The 25,298-nt window shown below is 34.4% G+C and overlaps 2 protein-coding genes across 4 annotated transcripts; both read right to left on the reverse strand.

The window, feature by feature from the left end:
- Window positions 1-8,469: 8,469 nt before the first annotated feature.
- Window positions 8,470-11,656, reverse strand: LOC120079404 (vesicle transport v-SNARE 12-like). Its single transcript, XM_039033568.1, has 5 exons — window positions 11,318-11,656; window positions 10,859-10,917; window positions 10,567-10,755; window positions 9,238-9,408; window positions 8,470-8,823 (listed from the first exon to the last, which is right to left on the reverse strand). The coding sequence occupies exons 1-5, from the start codon at window positions 11,409-11,411 to the stop codon at window positions 8,677-8,679; spliced, it is 660 nt and encodes a 219-aa protein (XP_038889496.1). The 5' UTR covers window positions 11,412-11,656; the 3' UTR covers window positions 8,470-8,676.
- A 4,223-nt stretch (window positions 11,657-15,879) lies between these two features.
- LOC120080467 (ARF guanine-nucleotide exchange factor GNOM-like) lies at window positions 15,880-25,073 on the reverse strand. 3 transcript variants are annotated; one of them, XM_039035128.1, is made up of 4 exons: window positions 24,847-25,073; window positions 24,631-24,745; window positions 21,283-22,102; window positions 15,880-20,199 (listed from the first exon to the last, which is right to left on the reverse strand). In XM_039035128.1, exons 3-4 carry the CDS (start codon window positions 22,015-22,017, stop codon window positions 16,528-16,530), a joined length of 4,407 nt encoding a protein of 1,468 aa, XP_038891056.1. In that variant the 5' UTR covers window positions 22,018-22,102; window positions 24,631-24,745; window positions 24,847-25,073; the 3' UTR covers window positions 15,880-16,527. The 3 variants fall into 3 exon arrangements, with proteins under 3 accessions (XP_038891056.1, XP_038891053.1, XP_038891054.1); XM_039035125.1 differs by having other exon boundaries at window positions 24,631-24,773; XM_039035126.1 differs by having other exon boundaries at window positions 24,631-24,789.
- Between the last annotated feature and the right edge of the window lie 225 nt (window positions 25,074-25,298).

A 25,298-nucleotide genomic window follows, 5' to 3' on the forward strand; every position in this document is an offset into this window, starting at 1 on the left:
AGGTCATAACACTCAATCATGCAATTGATAAGAAACTATTCACTCTATTTGTCGGATCCTTTCTCAAGTATTAACAGTCTTTAGGGTTACATGATAAATCACATAACAATCCAAATTCAATTAATCACTTAATTGGGACTCATTATAAAAAGGACTTTTACAATTAAATCATGCATGAATGAACACTAAGGCATGAAAATTTTTTTCCTCATAAATCGAAAAGTACCCGGAAAAGTTTTATCTTACTCCCTTTCATCTTCCCTCTACTCTAGCTTGGTTATTAGCCTAAGACAAACCATTCTTTCTAATCAAACAGCAACACTTAGCCAAGAGTGCCTAAAACTCACACACGAAACATAGAGGACATCGATTTTACTTAGAGAGCTAGCTTTGACACTCGATCGCTGGGAACCAATCACTCTTTTCTCCCGGGCCCTAACTAGACACGACGGAGGTAGCTTTTTTCTCCTCTATCCATGCACACACACAATTTTTTGTAGGCATGTCGGCTTATGCCTCATTTTAATGCATTATTTTTTCTTTTTCAATAACTACTTTGCTTTTCCTTTTTTTTTTTTTTATTCACACACTAGGCCACTATTTTTTCATTGTCTAATTTTTCTCCCAGGCACTAAAAATTACTCCTAAGCTAAAATGGGGCCTTTCGAGGTGATAACAAAAATCTGAGAAGGATAACCCGTTTCTAAGACTTTTTAGGGATTTATAACAAAAAAAAAAATTCTAACCTAGTTCATTACGCATGGATTTCATGAAAAAGTTTTTATAAAGAGCCCAATATCGTGAAAGAATTTTCTTTTTGAAAACATACAACCTAATGAGGGCATCATTAACTTGTCATTGAAAGGAAATGGCAAACAGAGCCAACAGACCATGCAAACACCAGACAATCAGACAAAATCGATTATTCAGATAAAAATCCAGCCCATAGAAGATTATTCCATAACACAACAACCAATGAAAACTTATTTAGATCATAAAAAGCCGATTATTAGCAATAAAAAAAAAGGATGGTACAAGTAGCTTATGTATAAAATCAAAAAACAAGAAACATGCTTCGCCCACTCCCAACTTTAGAAATATGCATTGTCCTTAATGTATATTTAAACTACCATGCGAATGACAAAAAAAGGGGACAAGGGGAACATAAAAATTCCCTTGGAATTGGACATGAGCATGACCATGGGGAAAGCTATCCTTTAAAGGGCCAAAAGTATAATTTCCTATAAAAAGAAATAGAAATGTAATCAATAATTCTTTCAACTCATTCAAAAAGAAATAAATAGAGGAAATAAAGAAAAAGAAAAAGAAATCAGATAAATTTTTTACGCCTGGTTGTCTCCAGGAAGTGCAATTTTAACATCTTTTACTCGACGATAGGTGAAGATGGGCTTAAGTGACTAAAGGCGAAGTTAAAGCCAAGCTCGAGCGAGCAAGGTTGACTTCCTCTTTATTGAAGATATTGAGACGATGCCCATTCACCTTAAACTCATTTCCAGTCTTTTTGGGCCATTTTCTCTTGAGGTTCCTTAAACAAAAATGTAAGGAATTTCGCTTTTCAGGAGATAGAAGAGTCTTGGACTCAATTCCTTGAACCTACGAATCAAGAAGACCAAAGTCAAAAGAAGGTTTATCATGGTTGCTAACATCAACAGAAGAGAGAGATAAATCATGCAAATTCAAATCAATATAGGGAGCAATCAACTTATCAGAATCATCATCATCATGCAAAACAAGCTCATCCATTAGATCATGTATTTCAATCATGTAAAGAGACAGATATTCCTTAAGAAACTTCATGGCATCATACATATTGAATGAGACAACTTCCCCATCGAACTCTACAAAAAGACTTCTTTTGTCAATATCATTTTTTTTTTTTTTTTGTAGTTTTCATGAATGGTCTTCCTAAAAGAATTGTAGAAGAAGAAGGAGTAGATATCTCATCCATTTTCAAAACATAGAAGTCAACAGGAAAAATCAAATCCTTTACTTGCATTAAAACATCTTCCACTATCCCTAGAGGTTGAATGTAAGATTTATCGGCCAACTGAATACATACCACAGGTTTTGCAAATAATTTAATTTAAGATCTTCATACACATGATATGACATAACTTTCCATTTAGCCAAGTCCTCGAAATGGTAGGCTTATTCAATCGACTACGAGGATCATTCTTATCCATGCAATGAGCCTTTGTTTGATGGTCAGATTTAACAGAAACGTTGTCGCACACGATCACTGACTCAAACAAAGAAATATATTCACCGATCCTATACTTAAATTAAAAAAAAAACGTAGTAAAAGCAGTAAGAACGGGGTCGAATCTATAGGAAAACTATAGATTAGCTAGGTTAATTAAATAATTCCATGTGACGGGGGTTATGATTCGATTTGTGAAAGCAATAATTAAAAAGTAACGTGCAATGGAAAGAAACAAGATCGAGTACGCAATGGGTTGGATTAAATCAATGAAAATAGCCTTGGGATTAGTATATATATTTAATTTTCTATCATCGGGCACTATTAGTTATACAAAATCAGTGAACTCCTTAACCTATTAGAGAATCTAACTGCCCAAATAGCCAAATTCGATATTAAACCAAATTAGCCCTAATTTAACTTAAAACTCTTATTTCTCAGCGAAATTCGAATTTCATCAAATTGCAACGAAATGGTTCAAACTTGAGACATACCACAAGCCAGAAAACCATATTTTATAGCATGATTGAGAAAGATTAAATTAGGGCATACTATGAGTTTGGTCAGAAAAAATCTTAACTTTACACATGCAATCCTAAATTGCACAATGAAATCAACAACTTTGCATAAGCTATGATGATTTTGCAAACAAGAATTTAAATAAACCGACTCGTCAGATTAGTTCAGTAAAATTCTATTAAATATGAATCAAATCATCCTAGTGAGTTTATAACAATTAAGTAAAATATACTAGAAACCTTAAAAAATTTAAACATACAATTAATCCCAATAAAAGTTTACCTAGCCTTGCATAAGCATATTGAAAAACTCAATCAAAGATGAGGAAAGAATGTTGCTTATGATGAAATTTGCCCAGAAATTCGATCTAATCGGTGCCCAAAAACGTTCTCAATCTCCAATTTTTCTCTCCCACCTGGCTGGAACCGAAATCCCATATTTGTAGAACTAGCGTAGCGTCGCAACACTATGGTGGAATTAGGTCTCGAGTGTTAAGGAAGTGTTGCAACGGTGTTTTGACGCTCGATTACACGCGCGCGAGGTAATTCATCAGTTGAAGTTCGTAGTATTGTAACGCTACCCAATTCGATAGCTACTGCCTTGTAGTATTGAGCTGGAGCGTTGAAGGGGCGTTGCGACAATGATTACTTGTCCATAATTCGTTGCTTACTGTCTTTCAACGTTAGGTAAGCGTCAAGGGACGGTTGCAACGCTGCCCTCAAGGGTAGTTTGGTCAATTTGACATCTCTACTCATTTTGGTGCATCAAACTCTCGATTTTTTGCCCTTTTGGCTCGATTTTCATCTCAGCAACACACTTTCTTTACGGGATCAATTTACCTACAAAATAAGATAAATAGAGCATAATAAATGTTCAAATCAGTAGGATTAAGGACATAAAATTAGCTCTTTTTTAGAGCTAACAACCTTCTCTAACAAAAACTCATAACTCACTCAAGATTAAGACCAAGTCGTATAGGATCATCCTACGAAATATTAATCCTCTCAATAACATATTTACAAAGAGAGATTAAATATTTCTTGAATCAATCTTATATAAATTTTTTGTATAGAATATCTTCCATTACATGTCTCTACGTGAACGATTATGATAAAATCATTTGTTACAATTAGAAAATGAGTTATATCCATTTATGTGACCAATATAAGCCACCTAACCTTATCCATGTACTATAAACTATTTAGGTTATTTCTTGAATATAATACACTTGTATGTTAACTATATATTGTTTATTAATAACACATTAGTTGTATAGTTTTATGACACAAATTCTAAAAATGACAACCATTTTTTTAAAAGAAATGATGGCTTTTAGCTAACCGAATGAGAAATTAGGATTAAGAAGAAGAAAAATGAGGAAGAAGAAGAAGATAAGTAGGTTTATTTTTTAGGTTAAGGAATTGAATTGAAGATTTTAAAACTATAGAAACCAAATTAAAATCAAGTTCAGACTAAAAGTTTTGAAACTAGGTTTTTTTAGGTGAACAAAAAAAACATTTCAATTTATGAGATTCATCCGAACCTACGGAACTGAATTGAAGATTTTAAAATTATAGGTAGCAAATTGAACCAAGTTCAAACTAAAAGTTTTGAAATTACAGGGTGTGTTTGGCTGAAAGAGTTAGGAAGTAGCAATTGTGAACTTCACTCCTTGTTTGGCTCAAAGAGTTTGTGGATCCCACTACTAAAAAACATCAATTTTGTACCTTATCAACTTCTTACATTGTGGATCTCAAAGTTCACAAGGCTCTAGATTTCATAACTCCTTGGATCTCATAATTACACTCCTTACCCCAAACACCCCCATAGAGACCAAATTACGGGAAATTTGTATGGATGACCCTTATTTAGGGGCCAACACGAAATTTGGATTTCACGTTATCCACATGTTAAAGTACCCATTTGACCTCAAAACGTATGCGAGGGGGAATTTGTACAAATGACCCCTATTTAAGGGCCTACTCGAAATTTAGTCACATTTTTACAAACAAATGAAATTTGGCCTTTTTCTGATGTCATCATGTTGTGAATTTACCACTTTAACTCTTCTTTCTTCTTCCTCATTCTCTCTTTTGTAGCATTTTTTTTTTTTTTCATTTTTTCTACTTTTCTTCATCTTCTTTTTTTTCCTTTCTTTTTTTTTTTTTTTTGTTTATGGAGATTTCTTTTGTTTATGCCGCCCTTGGGTAATTTTCCTTTTTCTTTTTCGACGGTTTCTGTTTATTTCAACATTTTTTTTTTCATTTTTCTCTCTTTATTCTTTGTTTTGCCTTTTTTTTCCAAAGAAAAAAGTTGTAGGTGTGTCTGGTGAAGAACAAGATGAAAGAGAGTGATAAGGCAACCCTAACCCTCAGCCCAAAGACCCAAGTTATTATGTAACAAGAACCTTTAAATCTAAGAAATTAATACCTCCCTATACGATTTAGTTCAACCCGGAAAAAAATGCTAGAATTAGATTACCTCTTGAATCTAGAAGCAAGATTGAGAAATCTTGTTCTAGATTGAATCACTTCACAATCAACTTGATCAAGGTTAGATTGAATGATTCATATGAGTCTCAAATATGAGATCTCAAATTTCATTCATAAGATTCTGATTACAAATGGATGGGGAGAAGGCTTTATATAGCCTTGTAGATATTCTAAACCTATTTAATGTAAAGTAGAAAAAGTCAAAATAAAATATTAAAAGAGTTCTCCATCTTCCAACCACTATCTTCCATCGACTATCTTCCAAACACCTTTAGTGTAACATCATTAATGACAGCCTCAATCTTTGATTAGTCATAAAAATAAAATTAAAGCGGAAATTACAATAAAGTATTTGTGTAATATAAAAATTCTTCAAAGTACTTGAACTCATGGAGACTTAATGTCTGCTCCATGTTCCACTTCAAACGAGCAAACATTGACCTTCAATACTCCAAATGGTCCTTCGTTTATTAGATTAACATTTTCCCCATGAAATAGATGATGAATCAACTCTAACTAATTTTGTACATGAAGAATAAATGATTGTGGAATCTTTACTGCCTTGGATCTTGTAATTGGTCCAACCGGAACGTGCGGAATACCTTGATTCTTATTAGAGAGAGGAGTGGAAGTAGGAGCGGGAATGAGAAAATAAGAGGAAGAATATGAACAAATGAGAAAAAAATTGAAGAAAAAAATTTCAGTTATGTCTTATGAGGATCAAGACGAATGAGCGAGAAGCGGGAGTGGGAGCGGGAGCGAGGAGTAGGAGTGGGGAGCGAGAGCGGGAGTGGGAGCGGGGAACGGGAACAGGAGTGAGGAGCTAGAAACAGACTCTCGCGTGGGGGGATTTATACGGATGACCCCTATTTATGGGTCAAAACTTGAAATTTGGCATGACTTTAAAAAACACCGAAATTTGGCCTTTTGTTGATGTCATCCACATGTGAAAGTACCTATTTGACCTTAAAACGCGCGCGATGACCTATTTTTAGCTCTCCACTCCCGCTCCCCGCAAACTTCGAACAAGAATAGCCTTCACTGCCAACCTTCCGACTCTTGTTGCCGAATCGAAGGGGCTTGGCTTGTACCAGGCTCTAAACAAGATGCCAAAAAGAAGCTTATACCTATTTTTCAGTCTTGCTAGCCGGCAGGACTCCCACTTCTGCTCCCGTTTCTTGCTCGTTCGTCTTGATCCTCATAAGACACAGCTACAGTTTTTTCTTCAATTTTCTTCTCATTTGTTCAGATTCTTCTTCTCATTTTTTTGTTCCCGCTCTTCGCTCCTCATTTTGCACTCCCACTCCCTACTCCCACTCTTCTCTCCTTTATCTTGTTCTTCATCCGACATACTTGCAACTTTTTTCTTCAGGAAAAAACTATAAAACGAAGAATAAAGAGAGAAAAACGAAAAAAAGAGAGTGACATAAACAGAAATTGCCGAAGAAGAAAAAGGAAAATTGCTCAGAGGGTGGCGTAAATGAAAGAAATCGCCAGGAAAAAAAAAAGGAGAGAGAAAAAAGAACAAGAACAAGATACAAGAAAAGGGGGAAAAAAAAAGAAGAAGAAAAAATGTTGCAAAGAGAGGAGGAAGGAAGAAGAAGGAAGAAGAAGAAAGAAGGGTTAAAGTAGTAAATTAACAATATGATGACATCAATAAAAGACCAAATTCCATTTGTTTGTAAAAGTGAGGCTAAATTTTGTATGGACCCTAAATAGGGGTCATCGGTACAAATCAGTGCTTGATCATGAGGAATGGTCTTGTAATTTAGCCTCACAAATGTTAAATAAACTTAGTTTAGTCGTAATTGATATACATTCATTCTCCTTATTTGATCTCCTAGATTAAAAATAACCTCATAAATATTTTATTACATCATTCGTTATTATATTGTAACTGAAACATTTTTATAACTAACTAAATATGTATCTTCAAATAGAACACAAAATTTTGTTTAAAAAAAATCTGACATAAAATTTGAAATCTTACCAGAATAACACCATCTGAGTCAAAAATCAAATTCATGAGCTTTTTCTATCGACATGTTGACATTCTATCTATATTTTCACATTTTCATTAGATCAATATGAGAAATGAATCGATATTTTCATTATGTCGTAAAAAAATCCATAGATCATAAAACATAAACAATAAAATATCACTAATTTGACTATAATATAAATAATAAACATTTTATTTGATTTAAGAAACATAAAAGATGAATTTACCAAATTAAATATTTTTAAATTTTTCTCGTTCTTTTTTATAAATTTTCCAAAATTATTCATGAGATCGACATTCTATCAATATTTCAATCGATATTTTCATAAAATTGAGATTTCGACATTTTATAGTTATTAACATATGCTTTTAAGAACAATTTCTCTTCAATAATTAATGTGTCCTAATAATACTCTGTCATAGTAAATAACCACGTCCAACTCTATCATAGTAAACAACCACGTCCCTAATAAAAATCCAAGCTTAATTTGAGATTGCAATAGCTTTTAAAATCCTTAGTGGTTGTGCTTTTAAAAAAAATCAAATGTGAAAAAAAGAAAAATAATATTTGATAAATTACTTACAATTAGAAAATGATTTGTTACGACATTTAGTCGAAATAAAAATAGATTATCATTTCAATTATTTTTTATATTCATATTTAATTTATAATTTATTATAATATAATTATTTAAAAATATATATGATTTGAATAACAATTAATTTGGTTTAATTTATATTTTTTATCAAAGATTTTTCTAAAAATTATTGTTATAAAAAATTGAACGAATTAAAATTTAGAATAAATGTAAATAAAAAAATTAATAGAATGAAAATTTGAGATGGACAAGAGAAGATACCAATTTTTTTAAAAAAAGGTGAAATCTAAAAGCTCTGTAGAATAGTTTAACGTGTTAAAAGAAATTTAGAAGTGATTATATAAAGAAATTTAGTGGTTAAGATTCTCTTTTTAGGACTGCAAAAGCAATCACAAAAGGGCCTAATACTTCTACAAATATTAAAACAACTTACTTTTCATAGAACATAAAATCAATCAACCCCTGATATGATATGTTTGTTTGTTAACTAGAATGAAGAGAAACACCACTCCAAAAATAGTTAGTTCCACAGCCAAAAAAGGAAAACCATCAATGGAACCATTAGGAAAGAAAATCAATTGAACAATTACTATACTTCCCTAAGTGCATGTTGGGAAGGTAACTAACATCTTAATAAGCAATCAAGAAATGCCTACCATCTGGCTGGGTATTGATTAATCGAAACACTATCGAGTTACAAGAATTGATTCGATTACAGACACGAATACCATACACCGGCAATGAAATACATCAAACACAAGACTGACGACCAATCGTAAGATTGGAAAGTCAGATGATAAGGAGTAGAATTCATTTTGTGATCAAGGAAATATCTCAATGATGTTAGAGCTTAAGATACAGTATAAGGATAATTACAAGTACCAGAACTCCAATTACTGACCCGACGATCCATTTATTTCGACTGATTCTTCGAGACATCGTGGCCAGAACCTTTTTACTCTTATCAATGGCGTCATCTACCCCATGAAGCTGCAACATGAAGCATGTTGTGTTAACAGTTGAATTATCCCAAGGATAGAAAAAGGGCTAGAAAATTAAAATGAGTGAGTTGAAGTTTTAGGGATGTTAATGGCATCAAAGATAGGACTTACTCAGCTAGAACATAATATCAAGACAAAACTGATGGGAACTGTATTAGGGTGTTATTAGAGTGTTATTAGAGTATTAAGGATATATTAGTAAATTAGATAGGGTGTTTGTTATACTTATTATAAATAGAGGGGGAAGGGAATGGAGAAGACAGGCAATATTTTAGTGAGTGATTTAGGACTTGAGTGTGATCTCAAGAGGGGAAGGGGCCCAAGCACCTCAAATTACTTAGTTCATCTTGTATTTTGGTTACTTTTTGTATTACAATATATTCAGCTTCTATTAAAAACTTACTCTCTTATGGGACTGGAGGAGAGTTTCACGCTGTTGATGCAAGTCCTGGAGGATTGAGACACCGAGCTCCTCGGTCTCCAGCATGGTTCTTCTACTCTCTGTGATTCTTTCACCTGACTGATTTATTCTCTCTATGGACATTGTCATCCTCTCTCTTTGATCAGCGGAAGCCTGTAAGAGGGTCGGTAAAAATAATAAAAATGGTAAATTAAACCTATGCGAGGCAATTATCTTCCATGTCAAATGAAGAGTTATCTTAATCCATGATGGGAATTCAACATGATATTATATAATAGAAAGCATCCAGAAACTCCACTCAAATTGACAATAACTCAAGAAACATATTCTGTTTAAAACAAGAGGGGAAAGATACGCCTGCTGTCTATCTACAAAGCTTAAAAACCATCACTTCACTCAAAAGAGTGATTGAGCAAAAACAAAGACTGGATAAGATGTTCATATCGTGAAGGTTTAGTAAATAGGACGTTTTATAGTAACTGTCATGCATCCGGAGCTTTTTTTTATAAGAAATAATTTCATTGATGGTATGAAATAACAAAAGAGGAGAACCCATGAAAGGGGATCTATCAAAAAGCTTCTAATGGAAAAGGAAGGAAAAAAAGATGTCATGGTGGAAGAGAGGGGAGCATTTACACCTAGCTACAACCATATTGACAATGTAGCATTACTTTTTATGACTACAACCATCCCGAGAACTTAAGATATGCAATACCTTTAAGAAAATATTACCGTCTGAACATAAGAGCGAAGATTCAAACCTCAACAAGGGAAGCTATTAGTGTTTTAATTTTAACCCATAAGCTTAGCCTAAAACATTGGCCACTAATGGTGTGTTTGGTTTAACTTTTCATGTGTTTAATTTTGAAAAAAAAAAATTGAAGTGTTTGACAACTATCCAAATTAGCTTTTGAAAGTTTTAAACCGTTTTTATCAAAATAGTTTAAATAAAGATGACTTTTTGGGAAGGGCGGCGTTCACTTTCCGGAAATGGCAGAAATCGATTCCAGTGTCGCAGAGAACATTATGTCTCGCGATCTGGAAATATCTGCGGAGATGGATACTGAACCCCTCCGCAAAAAAACATTTTTTGTCTAGTCAATCCAAACATGCCCTAAAACAGCCTAAAACTTTGGCCCATTTCATACAAATACATTAAGACAAACCATTTCAAATCCTTATATGCTCCATCAATTTGTTTCCAGACCTAGAACCCAACTCTCGATTGGGAAGCATTAGCAAGGAGATGAGAGTATATGTAGTACTTAAAATTCGAAGGCAACTGTAAAATTTGAATGATGAAAAATCTACCAAATGAGCATCTGCCATTCCAGACTCCAATAGTTCTTCACGGGCAGCCTGATCAGCATTTGGTGATGTCAATCTTTTAAATTCCTTTTTCAGTTTCCCAAGGTCAGCTTTGTACTCCCGTAACTTAGCAAGTAGCATAGCCTTTACCCCTGGCTGCAAACTTCTAGCCTCAAGGTCCATTTTCCGGATCTAGATAATCAATAAAGATAAAACATTCTATGCATATCAGTATGAATCTAACCAACCTAAAATGAAAAAGAAAGAAAACCAATAGAAGGCTCTTTAAACATACCAAAACATCAGCCTCATCCAAACTAACTTTGATTTCCGAAAGCCATTGCTGTTTCTGTTCTGCAATCCACATAAAGCTCCAATTGTGAACAATCAAAAGAAGAGTCTCTTAACTAATCAACTTCCTTTTCCAGTTCATTTCCAGAGTAGAATCCAATTCTGGACATGCAAGTCATTTTGCAATCTAACTCTAAAGAACTAGTAAGAAACACTAAGATTTCGATCCGGCTATCAAATAGAATTACCATCCCAGCCTCATATTCACATCCTTCTCCTACGGTTTAGAAACCTCAGCATCTACTCATGTTAACTCAAGATCTCTAACCACAATTCCAAGAATTCTCTTCCAAATACTAACAACAGAAAGAAAAGGCCGCAAGTTCCAAATCCTACATCTATCTTTCTTGAAAATCAAACGCGAAATATTGAAAATCGGAGCAGGAAAAGGTTAGGAAAGTACCTGAATCCGAGGCGGAGAAAGAGTTGGATTTCCGAGAAACATTGGCGGAGAGTTCACAATATTGACGCTCGTAACCCTCGAAAACCTCACTCATCTTGACTGAATTCTGGTGAAAGTCTGAGAAAAGCTTAGTTTGACTTTCCGGCGACCCCTCCGCTGAAAATTTTGCGGCGAAAATTGGGAGATCGGAAATCGGAGGTTGCAGAGGCTGAGGAAAGTGAAAACGGATGAGAAATTAGTTCGTGAAGTGAAGCCACTCAAATTCTCTCCGTGGTGGCTGAGAAGTAATTGCCGACAACGATAATATGCCTTGCTTAGTTCCTCATTTATACATATACATATACACACATATATATATATAATAATATATATATATTATATTATTCTAAAGGGAAAATTGGGAAAGAAAAAAAAAAGACAAAGATGATCAATTTTGTAAAGTTCAACTTCAACCATTGGAAAATGTTATAATGGAGTTTCACTGTATTCGGTTGTGGAGGGTAGCTGTTGTAATCTTATAGTATTCTTTATGTTCATAGATACTATCCATTAGTTACTTCGATAGTATATTTTTTTATATGGTTTTTAAGGTTGGTAAAAGTTTTGTGCTTTTTCGTAGATGATTGAGGTAGGAAATCTTCGATTTGATCAAGAATGGGATAAATCAAGGACATAAAATAGATTTTCGAATTGGAGACGAGACGGTATCCTCCACCCCAATCTCGTTCGAATATTTTTCAATATATATATTTATATATATATATAAAATAGTAGTTGTACTGTTTTTTTTTTAAGTTTAATTAACTTTAAATTTATTTTAAAATAAAAATATTTTTTTATTATTAATTTAAATAAATAAAACAATAATGATATTAATTGTTAAAAAAATTATACCATTTCAATATAAATATAAAATATTAAATGATTTTAAATAAAAAATAATTAAAAATAAAAAATAAAAGATGGGAAATTTTTCCCCACAATGACCCGTTTTCCAAACGAAGATTCCCTGACTCTAGCCCTAACTCTTCAAAACAGGCAATGAAGCAAGAATGAGAATTACAAATTCCCACGAGAAAGGGGATGGAGAATGTATCCTCGGCCTTCCCACGCCTTGTTGCCAACTCTAGTCATTTCAAATGGCTTGAAGCTATTTTGTTGACTTTGTGAGTTTTCTTTTGTGGTTGTTGTTTTTGTTGTCCTCTTTTTCATTTATTTTGATTATGTCTTGATTTCAGGCGATAAGGTTCTTCATTTTTATTTCAATTCAATAAATTTGAAAGAAAAAAAAGTTTGAATATTTTTATAACTTGAGTGAAGTTTTTCTATAAGAAAAAATAACCGAGTAAAGTTTAATTTGGTTATTATCTCTGATTTGAACATAATTGAATTGACTTAATTATGTTGTCCTCAATTTGATCTAGAGAAGAGTTTGAATTTCTCGTTCTCACCGGTTGTTAAACTAAAAAAATGACAATAGCCAACTTAAATAAAATATTAAAATTAAATATTAAATATTAAAAAAAATGGAACTCTATATTAAAAAAAAACTATGAAAAGGTAGGTTGAGGGATTTAAACCTTTAACTTTAAGGTTGATAACGTATTTTTGTGAAGCTATATTTTAAGGAGTAATTACAATGAGTAACATTTTTAGGATCAATAATTAATTATATAGCAGCATTTTTAAAGAATTGCAAATATAACGAAATCTATTAGTGATAGACTCTATTGTCGATAAACTTTTGTCACTAATATTCTATCATTTGAATTCTTACTTGCTATAATAGACTTTGAGTGTTGGATTTAAATTTTTCTATATCTATAAATTCTTTTACATTGTGCTACATCTACTAATATATTAGTTTGAATATAATTGTTATGTTTGTAATTGACCATATTTTAGAATGATATTGTGATAATTTTAGTAATTTGTTGTATGATTTCTAGGGGAGAGTGATTTTTTGCATTATTGTATTTGTCTAAATATACGAAAATGATGCATTAAAAAAAAAAGCGTTTTTTTGTAATTAAATAAATGTGGGGTAATCTTTAAGGATAGTGGCATTGTACATTGTGTTGTGTCCAATAAGTAAAATATAGGGTAAATTAGAGAAAATACTTGAAAAATACTCTGGAAGTCCCAAAAGTTTTCAATAATATCCTTTTAACTTTCAGGAAAAAAGGTTTCCAAAAAAATACTCTTAATCAAGGTTCGAATATCAATGTCGTTGGAAATATCGAGATCCAATTTTATAGGAATATCTATATTGATGAAAATTTTGAAAAAAAAAACTATAGATATTAATGAAAACTGTTATAATTCGTTAATGAAACTTTGATTATGACTTAATTGAACTATAATTGACTATTTTTAATTACAAGTTTTATAAAATAAGATAACATTTAGATGTCTATTTAGATGTCTATAGTAAATGTTTGTGTAAATGTTGATGTAAGAGCATAAATTTAAAAAAATAATGGAAAATAATTACAAAATAATATAAAATTTAATAATATTTTGAGGTGGAATGATGTGAAAATTATTAAAGTTTTGAACGGTTAAAGATAAAACTCACATCAATTCAATTTTGAGATGAAATGATGTGAAAGTTTAATGAAAAAAGTTTGAATAAGGTTAAAAATACAATTTCTTTACAAATAAAAGTTTTAGGTCGAAAATAAAGTTAAAAATTGAGAAAAGTTAGAAATTAGAAAAAATAACACATAAAAAGACTTAATCCTTGGTCAAAAATGGCATTGACGCGTGAAACTATAGAATTGTATAATCATAATAAAAAAGATTAAAAAATTTGAACTGAACTAACATAATAAATTTTAAAAAATCGAAATTTTCTCATGATCAAAATTCCGAGGCCTTTCAAGATTTCGATGGAAATTTGAAACTATACTCTTAACCTTAGGTTGATAACCATTATCTTTCTCTAGAATAACTTTACAATTTGATAATGTTCAATGCTAGTAAACCCTTGCTTTGATGATTTGTGTCATATGTATTGATATCTGGACATAACTCAACTCGTTAAGTTATATATTTTCAAACCATAAAGTTAGAAATTCGAATTCCTACTTATTGTTTAATTAACCAAGAACACAAAATTCAAAACTCCAAACAAGATCTTGATCAAATAATTTACATTTTTTTTTCTTTTGAAATATATCATGCTAGTCCCTGAATCTTGAGGTTAGTTAATATTTATCCCCTTTCCATGAGTTTTTTATTTTTATTTCGAAATTTACATTTTTAAGCTTGATTCTTTACTAACTTAATATACTCACATATCGGTGCTAATGCCTATTATTTAATTTCAAAGACTTAAATTACTTATAATTAATCTAGTTTTTACTCATTTTTATCACTATTAATCTTAATTTAAAATTTTCACACGATAATCATTTTCAATTAGTTAACGCCAAAAACTAAAACGAGTATTAATAAAAACTTGAGAATAAAAATGTAAAATATAGAAATCTAAAAACCAAATGAAAAATAAACTCAAACCTCAAAAGAAAAAATTAAAGAAAAACTAAAGTGAGTATAGAAGTGTAATATTAACTAAACACAAAATCATGGATAAAAAAGTTTTTCTTTTTTTTTTTATTATTATTTTTTTTATCGTTGAAGCAATTCAATTGATTTGCAAAATAATTCAGCAAATTAGGATGCTGATGCATTCTCGCTGCATTAGGAATGTGAAAGCCCAACAAAATTAAAATTGTAAAATAAACCACCCCAATTTGTTCCAACACGACTTCAAGTGGCTAGCTCAATGAATAAAAACACTTCTTTTTTTTTTCAATCTAATACACTTTTTAACCAAGAGTTGTCTCACTTCTTATCTAATACAATTTTTTTTAATTAGTTCGAGTTTAGCTCTCCTATATCTAGAGGTTAAGAAGCACATTTATGGATACGAGACACAAATACAATGCGACATGAACACAGAGACGAAATATTTTTAAAATCTAGAATACGACACAACAAAGAAACGCTTATTTAAAATCTATATCATTTTATTAAAAAAAAAAAAAATGTAAATGAATGGATGCATTTATATGCTTAAAAAAGTTAGCTTGATGAATTTCACACTCAAAAGTTATTATTATTGTCATGTCTTTTTAGTCTCCTCAACAAGTGTTCTATGCATGTCTAACACATTTGTTATATTGATAAGTGTCTGGTACGTGTCTAACAAGTGTCGAAGTGTCTGACATAATTAGACACGTACACACTAACCAAACTAAAGTATCCTGAATGCTCGAATCTAAAAGACAAAAAATTTTAGTTTTTATGCTCATATGAAAGATTCAAGGTTGAGACCTCTAAAAGCTAATATGACACGCGAATCTGTCAAAAGGAGGCCTTCCTTGAGACCAACCACTTATTATACTTTTAAAGTTGAAAGTTCAATTTCCTACCTAATTCAAAAGAGAAAAGTCGCTAGAAAAAAGATCCGCAACTTTTCGTTTTAGCTAAATTAATCTTTGTCCACCAATGCTGCAAGTTCCATAATGCCAAACCAGAAATAAAACACAATGATCTGATACAGAATGTCAATAATGAACAATGATGGTTCTGCCTCATCCATCATATTTCCTCTTCAATTCAACTCCTAGCATTTAAATTACCTAAAGTAGCATACTACATATAACATACCAAGTAGTTACTAGCAAACTTTTTTGATTCTGTACATTACTCAGCAAGGGTAATACAAAATAATAGTAAGTACATGCTCCATTCAAGGATGATTGATAATACGCCTCCAGAATTCGGTCAACAAAAGAAAAGACAGAAGATTGAAATCTATGCCTAATCGTAGAATACGTATAACAACACTAACAAACAAGCATGGTTTAGAATGAGCCACATTTAACTCTGGAAACTCTGATCAGGAATTGTAGAAGATAGAAGAATAAACGCCTTTTGAAAAGAGATGAAAGCCTGGAAGTTCATAAAGCATACCTGGGGGGGATTCTGGAACACGCATTAACTTCATAACCTCCCTCTAATTGTAACAAAGCAAGCTCCAAGTATATAGATATGAAGTGCCCTATCTCCGTTCTGTAAATTTAAGATTATCTTGATGGATACAGACTAATTCTAGACAAAAAATTTTAATCCTGATGGTCGAGTATATGCATAGCAACATCACTTGCAGAAAGAAGCTGAGATTTCCAATTGAATTAGCTCTACCCTCCAGTTCCGGCATTGTCGGATGCTACCTTTTCAGTTGAAACAGAGTTTGCTTCACTGGAAGTTACGCCACCTTTTTCACCCTGACCAAGCACGCGGTTGGAGTCTTGATCGGGGAAAACTTCCGATTGCAACGAGGGAGAAATGTTATTTACATGCAACCATGTGAGTTCCCACAGGCTATCTCCACCTAGTGCACTCCTCTGAACAAGCACCCCCTTAGTTTTCATAACAAGCAAGTTATTCTTGAGGAGTTCAGGCACCAGCTCCTGAAGCTTCTCGCTTCTTTTTCCTCTAACTTTAGCTTTTGCATACTTTTCCATTCTGCTAAGAACACCAAGCCATAGCTTGCAGAAGGTTGTTAATTGAGAAAGATCCTGGAGCAACAGTAAAAACACTTTGGACAAGAGTTTCATGGCAAGGATCAGCGTCCCTTCCATGTTTCTGTAATCTTTCTGAGAGTGTCCTTGTGCAATTTCCAATAAATCGTCAAGCATTGTGAAGATCACAAGATCGAAACACTGTAACCACAAATCATGTGGAAGGTGGATTTCATCAACACCTGTCAAGCACTTTTGCAGTGACAGCAGAGCCTGGTTTCTAACCTCCTCCCTCTGGTCCAAGCAAACTTTTCTCAACCCTTGCACAAGCCTCAGCCACATGTCTCCAATATCTTGCGACATTTTAATGGCTTCCTCCTCCCTTGCAGCTTCCTTACCCTCCCTAGCCCACCGTCCTAAACAATCAACAGATCCAGCCATAAGATCCAATGCACGCAAAGAGCGTTCAGCCTGTCCAACACGAGACTCAGCAAATTGCCTTGAGGCATCAATGCAGAGGGTATAATTTGCTGGCAACAAGTGAGCACCGTCAGACACAATAAACAATAAAGCATCAAATCCTGCCTCAGAAGCCTCTGGATGGCGAGCTGTAATGGAGAGTAGGGATGTTATTGTTCGCCATCCTGATGGAGATCTAATATGAGAAGCATTTGCTTTTACTAGACGACTGACTTCCTGTGTAATTTGCTCACAGTATGCATCAGCTACCCGAGCATCTAGCTTCAAGACAAGTTGCAGAGATCTCAAAAGTTCATCGGCAAGGTTCTCTTTATAAGGAAGCAAGCGCTGGCAGATCCGGAGAAGTCCAAAAACAGCCTTCTCCACCAGGGCACAGGGCATGACAGTTGACTGCACAATGTTAGATATATGATCATACACACCAGGCCAAAGAAGCACAATTCTATCTCGGTTATTCAGGGTAATGGCAATCAACAATTCCAGACAGAAGACTGCTGTGTCTTCATCCTCGGGAGAGCTGTTTCCTTTCTGGGGCCGTCCTGCAGCCCATATGAGTGCTTGTGCTAGCTGTAATAGAGATTCAGCCTGAAGAAACTTGCTCTCTGTAAAAATGCTGTCAATATTGCACTTTTGAATAGTCTGAAGGGTGCGCTGATGAGCGGCAAGTTGTTGTTCGGTAGGCTGTGACCTTGGCTCCTCACTGTCAAGAGATAATAACTGACTGAACCGGCCCATTAAACCAGAGGATCTCTTGGGAGTTCCAATTGCCTGTATATGAGCAGCAGATAAAGAACTTGTAAGAGGCTTTCCATGCCCAGTGTCAGCAGAAAGTTCTGATTCATCAGCTGCATCACTGGCCACACGAGCTGGTAACAGACCAAGCTTGTGCAATCGTAAGATGCAATCAAGGATGTTTCTCCAACCTGTGCGAATGAAGTCACCATATCGGTTGGCAATGGTGAAAACTGTCATAGTAGCCATCCTAGCTTTTGTATCGTCACCAAATGCCAGCACAGGCTCCTCAACAGATGATGGGTTCATGAGGGTCGTGAACTTGCAGAGGGACACAACAAGATCGTCAAGTACATCTTCAAGGTGATGGCATGCAGAGATCTTTGCAACAGCTAAGAATCCATCAATACATGTTTGGTAAACTTCTTCATGTTCGGCATGATCAAATACCACAGATATAGCAGCAATCGTTGGCCCTGACATTATAGCAAACATATCACGATCAAGGTAGGCTTTAGAATCAGACACGATGAATGGAGAGGATTTCTTAGATTTATGCATCAGATCTATCCATCTGCTTGGGGTCATTTCAGGAAAGCCATTGCCTTGCTCCGGTGTAGTACGAATCTCATTCTTACAGATTGAGTGATACAACTCAGAGAGGAAATCTCTAGGAAGATCATTGCCCCCATTTATGTGCCTGCTGTTCCGAATGAAATCTTCTTCCGTCATCTTTTTTTTCACTTGAACATTGTGTTGATCCGTATTTAGCATTATAAGTGAATAAGATAGTAGAAGAGCAGCATCCTTATTCACAAGAATTTGGGGTGACTGTTCATAATATCTCTCAGAGAATGCCTCAAGCACCCTTTGTATCTTCTGTGATTCGCCAGGGAGTCGGAAAGTTTCCAAGAACAGCCGCAAAGCAGTATCCAAATTCATGTCCTGAAAATCAAAAGTCCAAGCAAATTCATGAAGAACCTGGACACAAAACTCATCATGATTTCCAAGGAAGTCCCCGACCAGATTTTTATCCAAACCAGCAGTGTACCTGAAAAAGCAGGCTACACTTTTGGGATCAAGTTTATCAGGCAAGAGATGGGTTCCTTGAAGGAACTCCAGTCCTTTCTTGGGATCACGGTTAAAGTGATCAGCTCCAATCATCAAACGTCTCTTGATGTACTTTTTCCTTCTCACAAATGGAACCCATTGAACAGGATCACTGTAATTTTCACACTTTACCATCCAGAAAGGAGTATATTCCTCAAGGTTCACAGGAGTATTTTCTAGGCCAGTTCCATTACCTATCCTCTCAGCCATTCCCTGTATAACGGCAATAAGACCATCCAAAGCAAGGATATGCATTGAAGACAAGGGACAATTAACTGGAAAAGCACTCTTGGACAGAAGATTAGCGAGATCTTCAAAGACATTACTGCAAGTTATGTCACAATCTAAGTTTGCATACATCTCCACCATAAATGTTTTCTGCCTACAGAAATCAACAAGAGCCTCCATGGCAACCTCCTGCTGCTGGTATGAAGCTCCATACCTGCTTTGGGCAAGCCTCAAAATCACACATGAAAAGAAAGCCTCAAGCTGCAACTTCAGCTCAGTGCGCAGATGGTGGTATAGATTGAGAACAATGCTACAAACCATTGAAAGGATTAACGAGCTTGTTGACAAACCAAATTGCATAAGGTTTCGAAATAATTCATCTTGGATTAAACTCAATAGCCTAGGGTGATGGCGGAAGGAAGGGCCACCCAGCTCTATTGCTGAATTTATCAATCCCAAGGCAAAGAGAGGAACATCTTCATCAAAAGCCATGGTATTTGATCTCGCTCCCAACTCCATATGCTCAACTAGATTTAACAATGAACAGAGGAATCGAAAAATTTCCACCATGCAGGGGACCCCATAAGGTTCATTCATAAGATGAAAGTCAAATGGAACTGTATCCTTCACACTACCATCCTCAAGTAAATTTTCCTCCATTCCAGTTGTCATCAGACCTGATGAAGGATTAGGGTCAAAATTATTGGATGACGATTGACCATCAAATTCATGGCCCAAGTTGCCATTCTCCAAAAGTCTGCTTCCAAGCACATAGTCCTCATTAGCCCCCCTACCAGCCTGAACAAGAGAACAGGTTTCATAAATAAATTCAATTTTGTGTAATTTTTTGCTAAAGAGCAATTTAACAAAATAAATAATGTGAGAACCAATATATGTATATATACACACACATGACACATATGAAAACCAATGTTTTAAGAGGCTAAAGGCACTGTTCAGGCTCTTTATCTAAAAGGAGTGAGGAGTAAGACTCACTCAATGGAAAAAACATTAACATAAAAAATGCAAAACCAGGTATTGTGGATAAAATTGATTATTGTTATATAATTTTTTAAAAAAATAAAAATAAAAAAAAAACAAAAAGATGTATCCATCAACTTTCACTTTCTTAGACAAAAATTCTAAAGCTCACTCTCAACATCATCAACGTGACTAATTGGATTACCTCAGTATTTGAACTTTATCACTTTATATAATTTACGAGACCCAAAATTTCAAAGAGGCTGACATGCTTACTTTTTTTTGCAAGGATGAGTGGAGTCCATGATCCAACTCAAATAATGGGCTGTTATCTCTCTCAATCTAAAAAAAACTCTTCTTCTAATGGCATTTAATCACAGTTGTTCACAGAAAATGAGCTTTGCTAGGATCAAAAGGACACAAGTACATTTTTTACCAAATTTCTTTACTTATGGCCTCAGTAGCGGATAATGAATCAAGATGAACTACTTAACGGTTAACACTAAAGATCCAACAATGTAAGCCTATGTTTATTACCCAACAAAACTAAAAATCAAACTGAGAATGCTGTAAAATATGACCATGGTGCAACAGGTATCTCATGCATCATAATAAAAAATAAAAAAGAAAAAAAAAAACCATCAGGGAAAGATGAAAAATATCCCATCAATTTAGTCTTCAAAGGAGAATAAATTAAAAATGAAAAAGATAGAACCTATAATTCACACCTGGACAGATATAGTGGGGAACTAAACTGAAAAAAGATAATTACCATAAGGTAAAGTAAAACTACCATACACAAAATGATAAAGCTCTTTTCATTTTAGCTTCATCACCCATATCTAACTATCCTAGAGTCTCAAATGTGGCTATCGAGAAATGCGGAGAATAAATTAATACCTCCTGTTTGCTGGAACTGTTGCCATTAACCAGTGCACGTTCTGTGGTATTGATTTCTGAAAGGTGTGAAAAGATACACCGAACAAGCTCATGAACTGTGTGGCGAGCTATCCGTTGCAATAGCTCACCCTTGGTGGCCGCCTGATGCACTATGCGGAAACAAGTATTAACAATGGTGCAGACATGCTGATTGCTCAACATAATGGATGCCTTACTTTTCATACAAGCAAGAAGAACCTGAAGTATTTTCATCAGGACCATTTCTTCTGATGCAGGATCTGTTAACTCAAATCTACAACAGGTAACAGCATCAACTATCAAGTGAACAGAATCTCCAGCGTTAACAGTATTTTGATCAATCATGTCAAGAGTTAAAATCTTGTACACAGAAGATAAAGCAACCCCAGTAATAGGTGCCCCAGTTTCATCTGATCGAATTACATCTAAAAATGGTTGTAAATACACAGCAGGGTTGATTGTATGCCATGGATGCTGCCATGAATATATCTGTTTTCTTAATGACTTCAGTGATTGAATTAAAGAGTGTTCTAATTGATCATCACCCGACATATATCGACCTCCCCATCTTACATTTCTTCTCATAACTGCCAATACAGCACCAATTTCTGAATTAATCATGCAAGCCAAAGCAGTTTTATTCGTATATGTGACATCACACTCCTCAGGTTCTTCCTCGATTGCATTGATTCCAGCTTGCAGCTTCAGGCGCCCCATCTTCTGATATGTTCCCTTCACAGTACTAAAGTTTATCAAGTACTGTGAGAAGATTGAGCAGAAACCTTGCTAACGTGCACAATCACTGCTTAACATGGAGAAGAGAAACATATTTATTAGCAATTGTAAATTCAATGAGCTCCATGATTAACTGTTGGCATGAGAACTCCAGCTAAAATTTTTCCAAAAAGAAAAGATGCACTAGCACAGTTCCAAATAGAAAATTCACCTAATCAAATTTAACAAACGAATGAAAACTTAGAAAACCCTCCACAGCTAAATTCTAAGTTCCACTAACCAAATGAATAATAGATTGACTTTATATTTCATAAGTTCATTAGTAAAGATTTCATCCCATAAACCATATCCCACAAAGACTGACGGGAGCAATCATGCTAGAAGACAGCTCATTCCAAGGAAGTAGTTATCTAAAAACTGTTTTTTGTTGTTTATAGTAGGAAGTTCATACTTTTCTTTTTTTTTTTTTTTTTTTCTTTCTTTCTTTTTTCATACTTTTTTTTTTTTTTTTTTTTTTTTGAAGTAAGAAACCGAGCAAGAAAAATGAGAGAATTTACAAGGGAATTAGAAAAAAATTAAAAATGAGACTTAAACTAGCTACAATAACAGATTGTAATCCAAAAGAATTACACCAAGCAGATAAATACAAAAAGACCAATTAACATCCCATAAAGATACATTAAACCTCACAACCCCTCACACCTCTTCTAAAGACATCTCCAGACTTCTAAACATTTTACTATTCCTCTCAAGCCGCACACCTTACAAAATAGCAAAAAAAACAAAAACCAAACAAACCACAAGTTCTTCCTTTATCACAAAAGAAAGATTTCATCAAAACCTCCTGCACCATTGAGCAGTCCCCATCACACACCACAACAACCCCAAACAGCCTAAAAGACTGACTCCACGGGAAATAAGCAAATGGGTAGCTCCACATTCCTATTGACGACAAATTACACCCCACTGCAAACAAATCGCTAAGGATGAATGTCATTGGGTACGATCCTGGGTGTTCTTCACTCTACCATGTAAAACTTATGAAGCAAAGAACTACACTTTCTCAAGAGCTTTCACCTTCCTTATAGAGGAAAAACTAGGGCCCCCTAAATGGGAGAAGGGAACAAAGAATGAGGAAAAGAAGCAGCACGAGAATCCTTTAGATGGATTAGGAACCTGAATCCTAACATACCTTCTTTTAAAAATAATAATAATAAATAAATAAAATAAACAATAATAAAAACCCCTATGATTGAAGATGGTGGAAAGACCCCCACTACCTCCAAAGACCATGATTAGTAAAAGGATGTCGAAAACCCAAAGATAGCGAAGAGGGTGACAAGACAGAGGGTATCAATGACCGGATGTAACCTCTTATTAGATAAAATACAAATACGGTGATATAACTCACAAAGAGGATTGACAATACCCAACGTCCTCTCATAAATAAGAATAATTGAGCATTTAATGAATTGGGAAAACAAAGGAAAACCCAAAACTATAGTCGGCCAGAGATAATATGGAAAAAAACCAAATACAACTATCAGTAGCCAATGATTCTAAACACCAGAATGATCCTCTGTGCAAACCAGATGAAAAGTCAGCAAAAGGGTAGGAGACGGGATCACAGGAATGGTAATGATTTTGCTTTAGCCTTGAGTTCCAGCAGTCAGCATTATTTCTTATTTCTTTCTGATTAAATAAAAGAAAATCAAGTGACTAGAAACATAAATCAACTATAACACCGTGAAAAAACTTGGAGCATACTCGTCCATGTAAGTGCAACTTACTGGGTGAATTGTTTGACGTCTTAAGCAATAAGCTAAGAGAGTGTGGAATGCAGAGTTTGGACCATCACATCTTTTTTTCTTAAAAGAAACAACAAAGTTTGGACAGTAGGGGATAGACCAGAGTGGGGATGAGAAAATCGCAGAAACTATTGAAATAGGCTACAAAACCTAATTATTTTATTCGGAGACTTCACCGGGAAATTTTTTTGTCATTTACACCAGACAAAGTGCATCCATGAAGAAATTTTTGGTGTCAATAACTGCCACACAGACGTTTACGGTAATTGTAGTCTTCAGGCTGGAAGCACGAACAACAACATAAGAATGGATGAAGGAGACAGAAAAATAGCACCCAAGTTCGAAACGTGATCTCAAATCTGATGAAACACCCACCTTCATTTTTGCTCTCCGATATCATATTTCAAATTCAAAACGGGAACAGCTTTGAGAGCTATAATACGAATCTCGTTTCTACAACAAGGAAAAGGGTACTCGGCCTCCTATGGATCCAAATTCCTCACAATTTCGAGAAATCCTATAAATGCAACCTGAAGTGCACTGAATTATCATAGTTAAGCCCGTCAGAGAGAAAATGCCAAATTACATCCGTGTCGATTAGAGGGGGGATTGTTGCTAATAGAATACAGTACGTCATAGTAACTTCCTAAGCAACAAAAAAAACGGTAATGAAGGAGAAAAAAGTGAGTCCTACTCGATCACTCCAGGCACGTAGATGTACAAGGAATGCGTGTATACAAATGAAACACAGAAATGGTGGCCAAAGATCTAGAAAGCAACGAATTACCTGATATGCGTAAAGGAGCAAAACCGGTCAACATAGACAGGAACAAACCCAGAGATCTACGGAGAGATTAAAGAGCTTCATTTTTGGCAGCGTGCACTCGATCTGCCATCCATGGCTTTGGTGCAAATCAAAACGAAAAATGCCTAGTAAACAAGATATCTAGCAAAAATTAGGAATTATCAAACTGAACATGGATCCACGGGAAATTAGAATTACCTAGATCAGAAACAATTCAAAGACGAAATGATAGATAGGCGGCGTCGGAATGGACACGGCCGGAACGGTGGTCGGTAAACGGCGGAGATGAGCCGTGAGGGAGGCGACGGCCGGCGAGGGGTGGGGGATCTCCGTTTTTCGCGTCTACGACAGTGCGAGTGGAGGAGGGAGGGGAAATTCTGAAGAAAGGAAACAAAGAAATTTTGAGAGAGAAAAAACAAAGTACAGAATGTGGAATATGAATTTACTATTTCTTTTTATTATTATTATTATTATTATTGTTAATTTGCATTGAATTTTTACTCGTCTAGTTTTCTAATTTCTATACTATCTACATATTATTATCTATAAAAAGAATTTAATATAATACAAAAATTTGAGAAAAATTAGTTTGATTTTTCTTTAATTTAAAACGTGGGGTGTGAATACAAACATTTTGATTTGTTTTGGAC

This window comes from Benincasa hispida, chromosome 6 (assembly GCF_009727055.1).
Source record: "Benincasa hispida cultivar B227 chromosome 6, ASM972705v1, whole genome shotgun sequence".
Taxonomy (NCBI): Eukaryota; Viridiplantae; Streptophyta; class Magnoliopsida; order Cucurbitales; family Cucurbitaceae; genus Benincasa; species Benincasa hispida.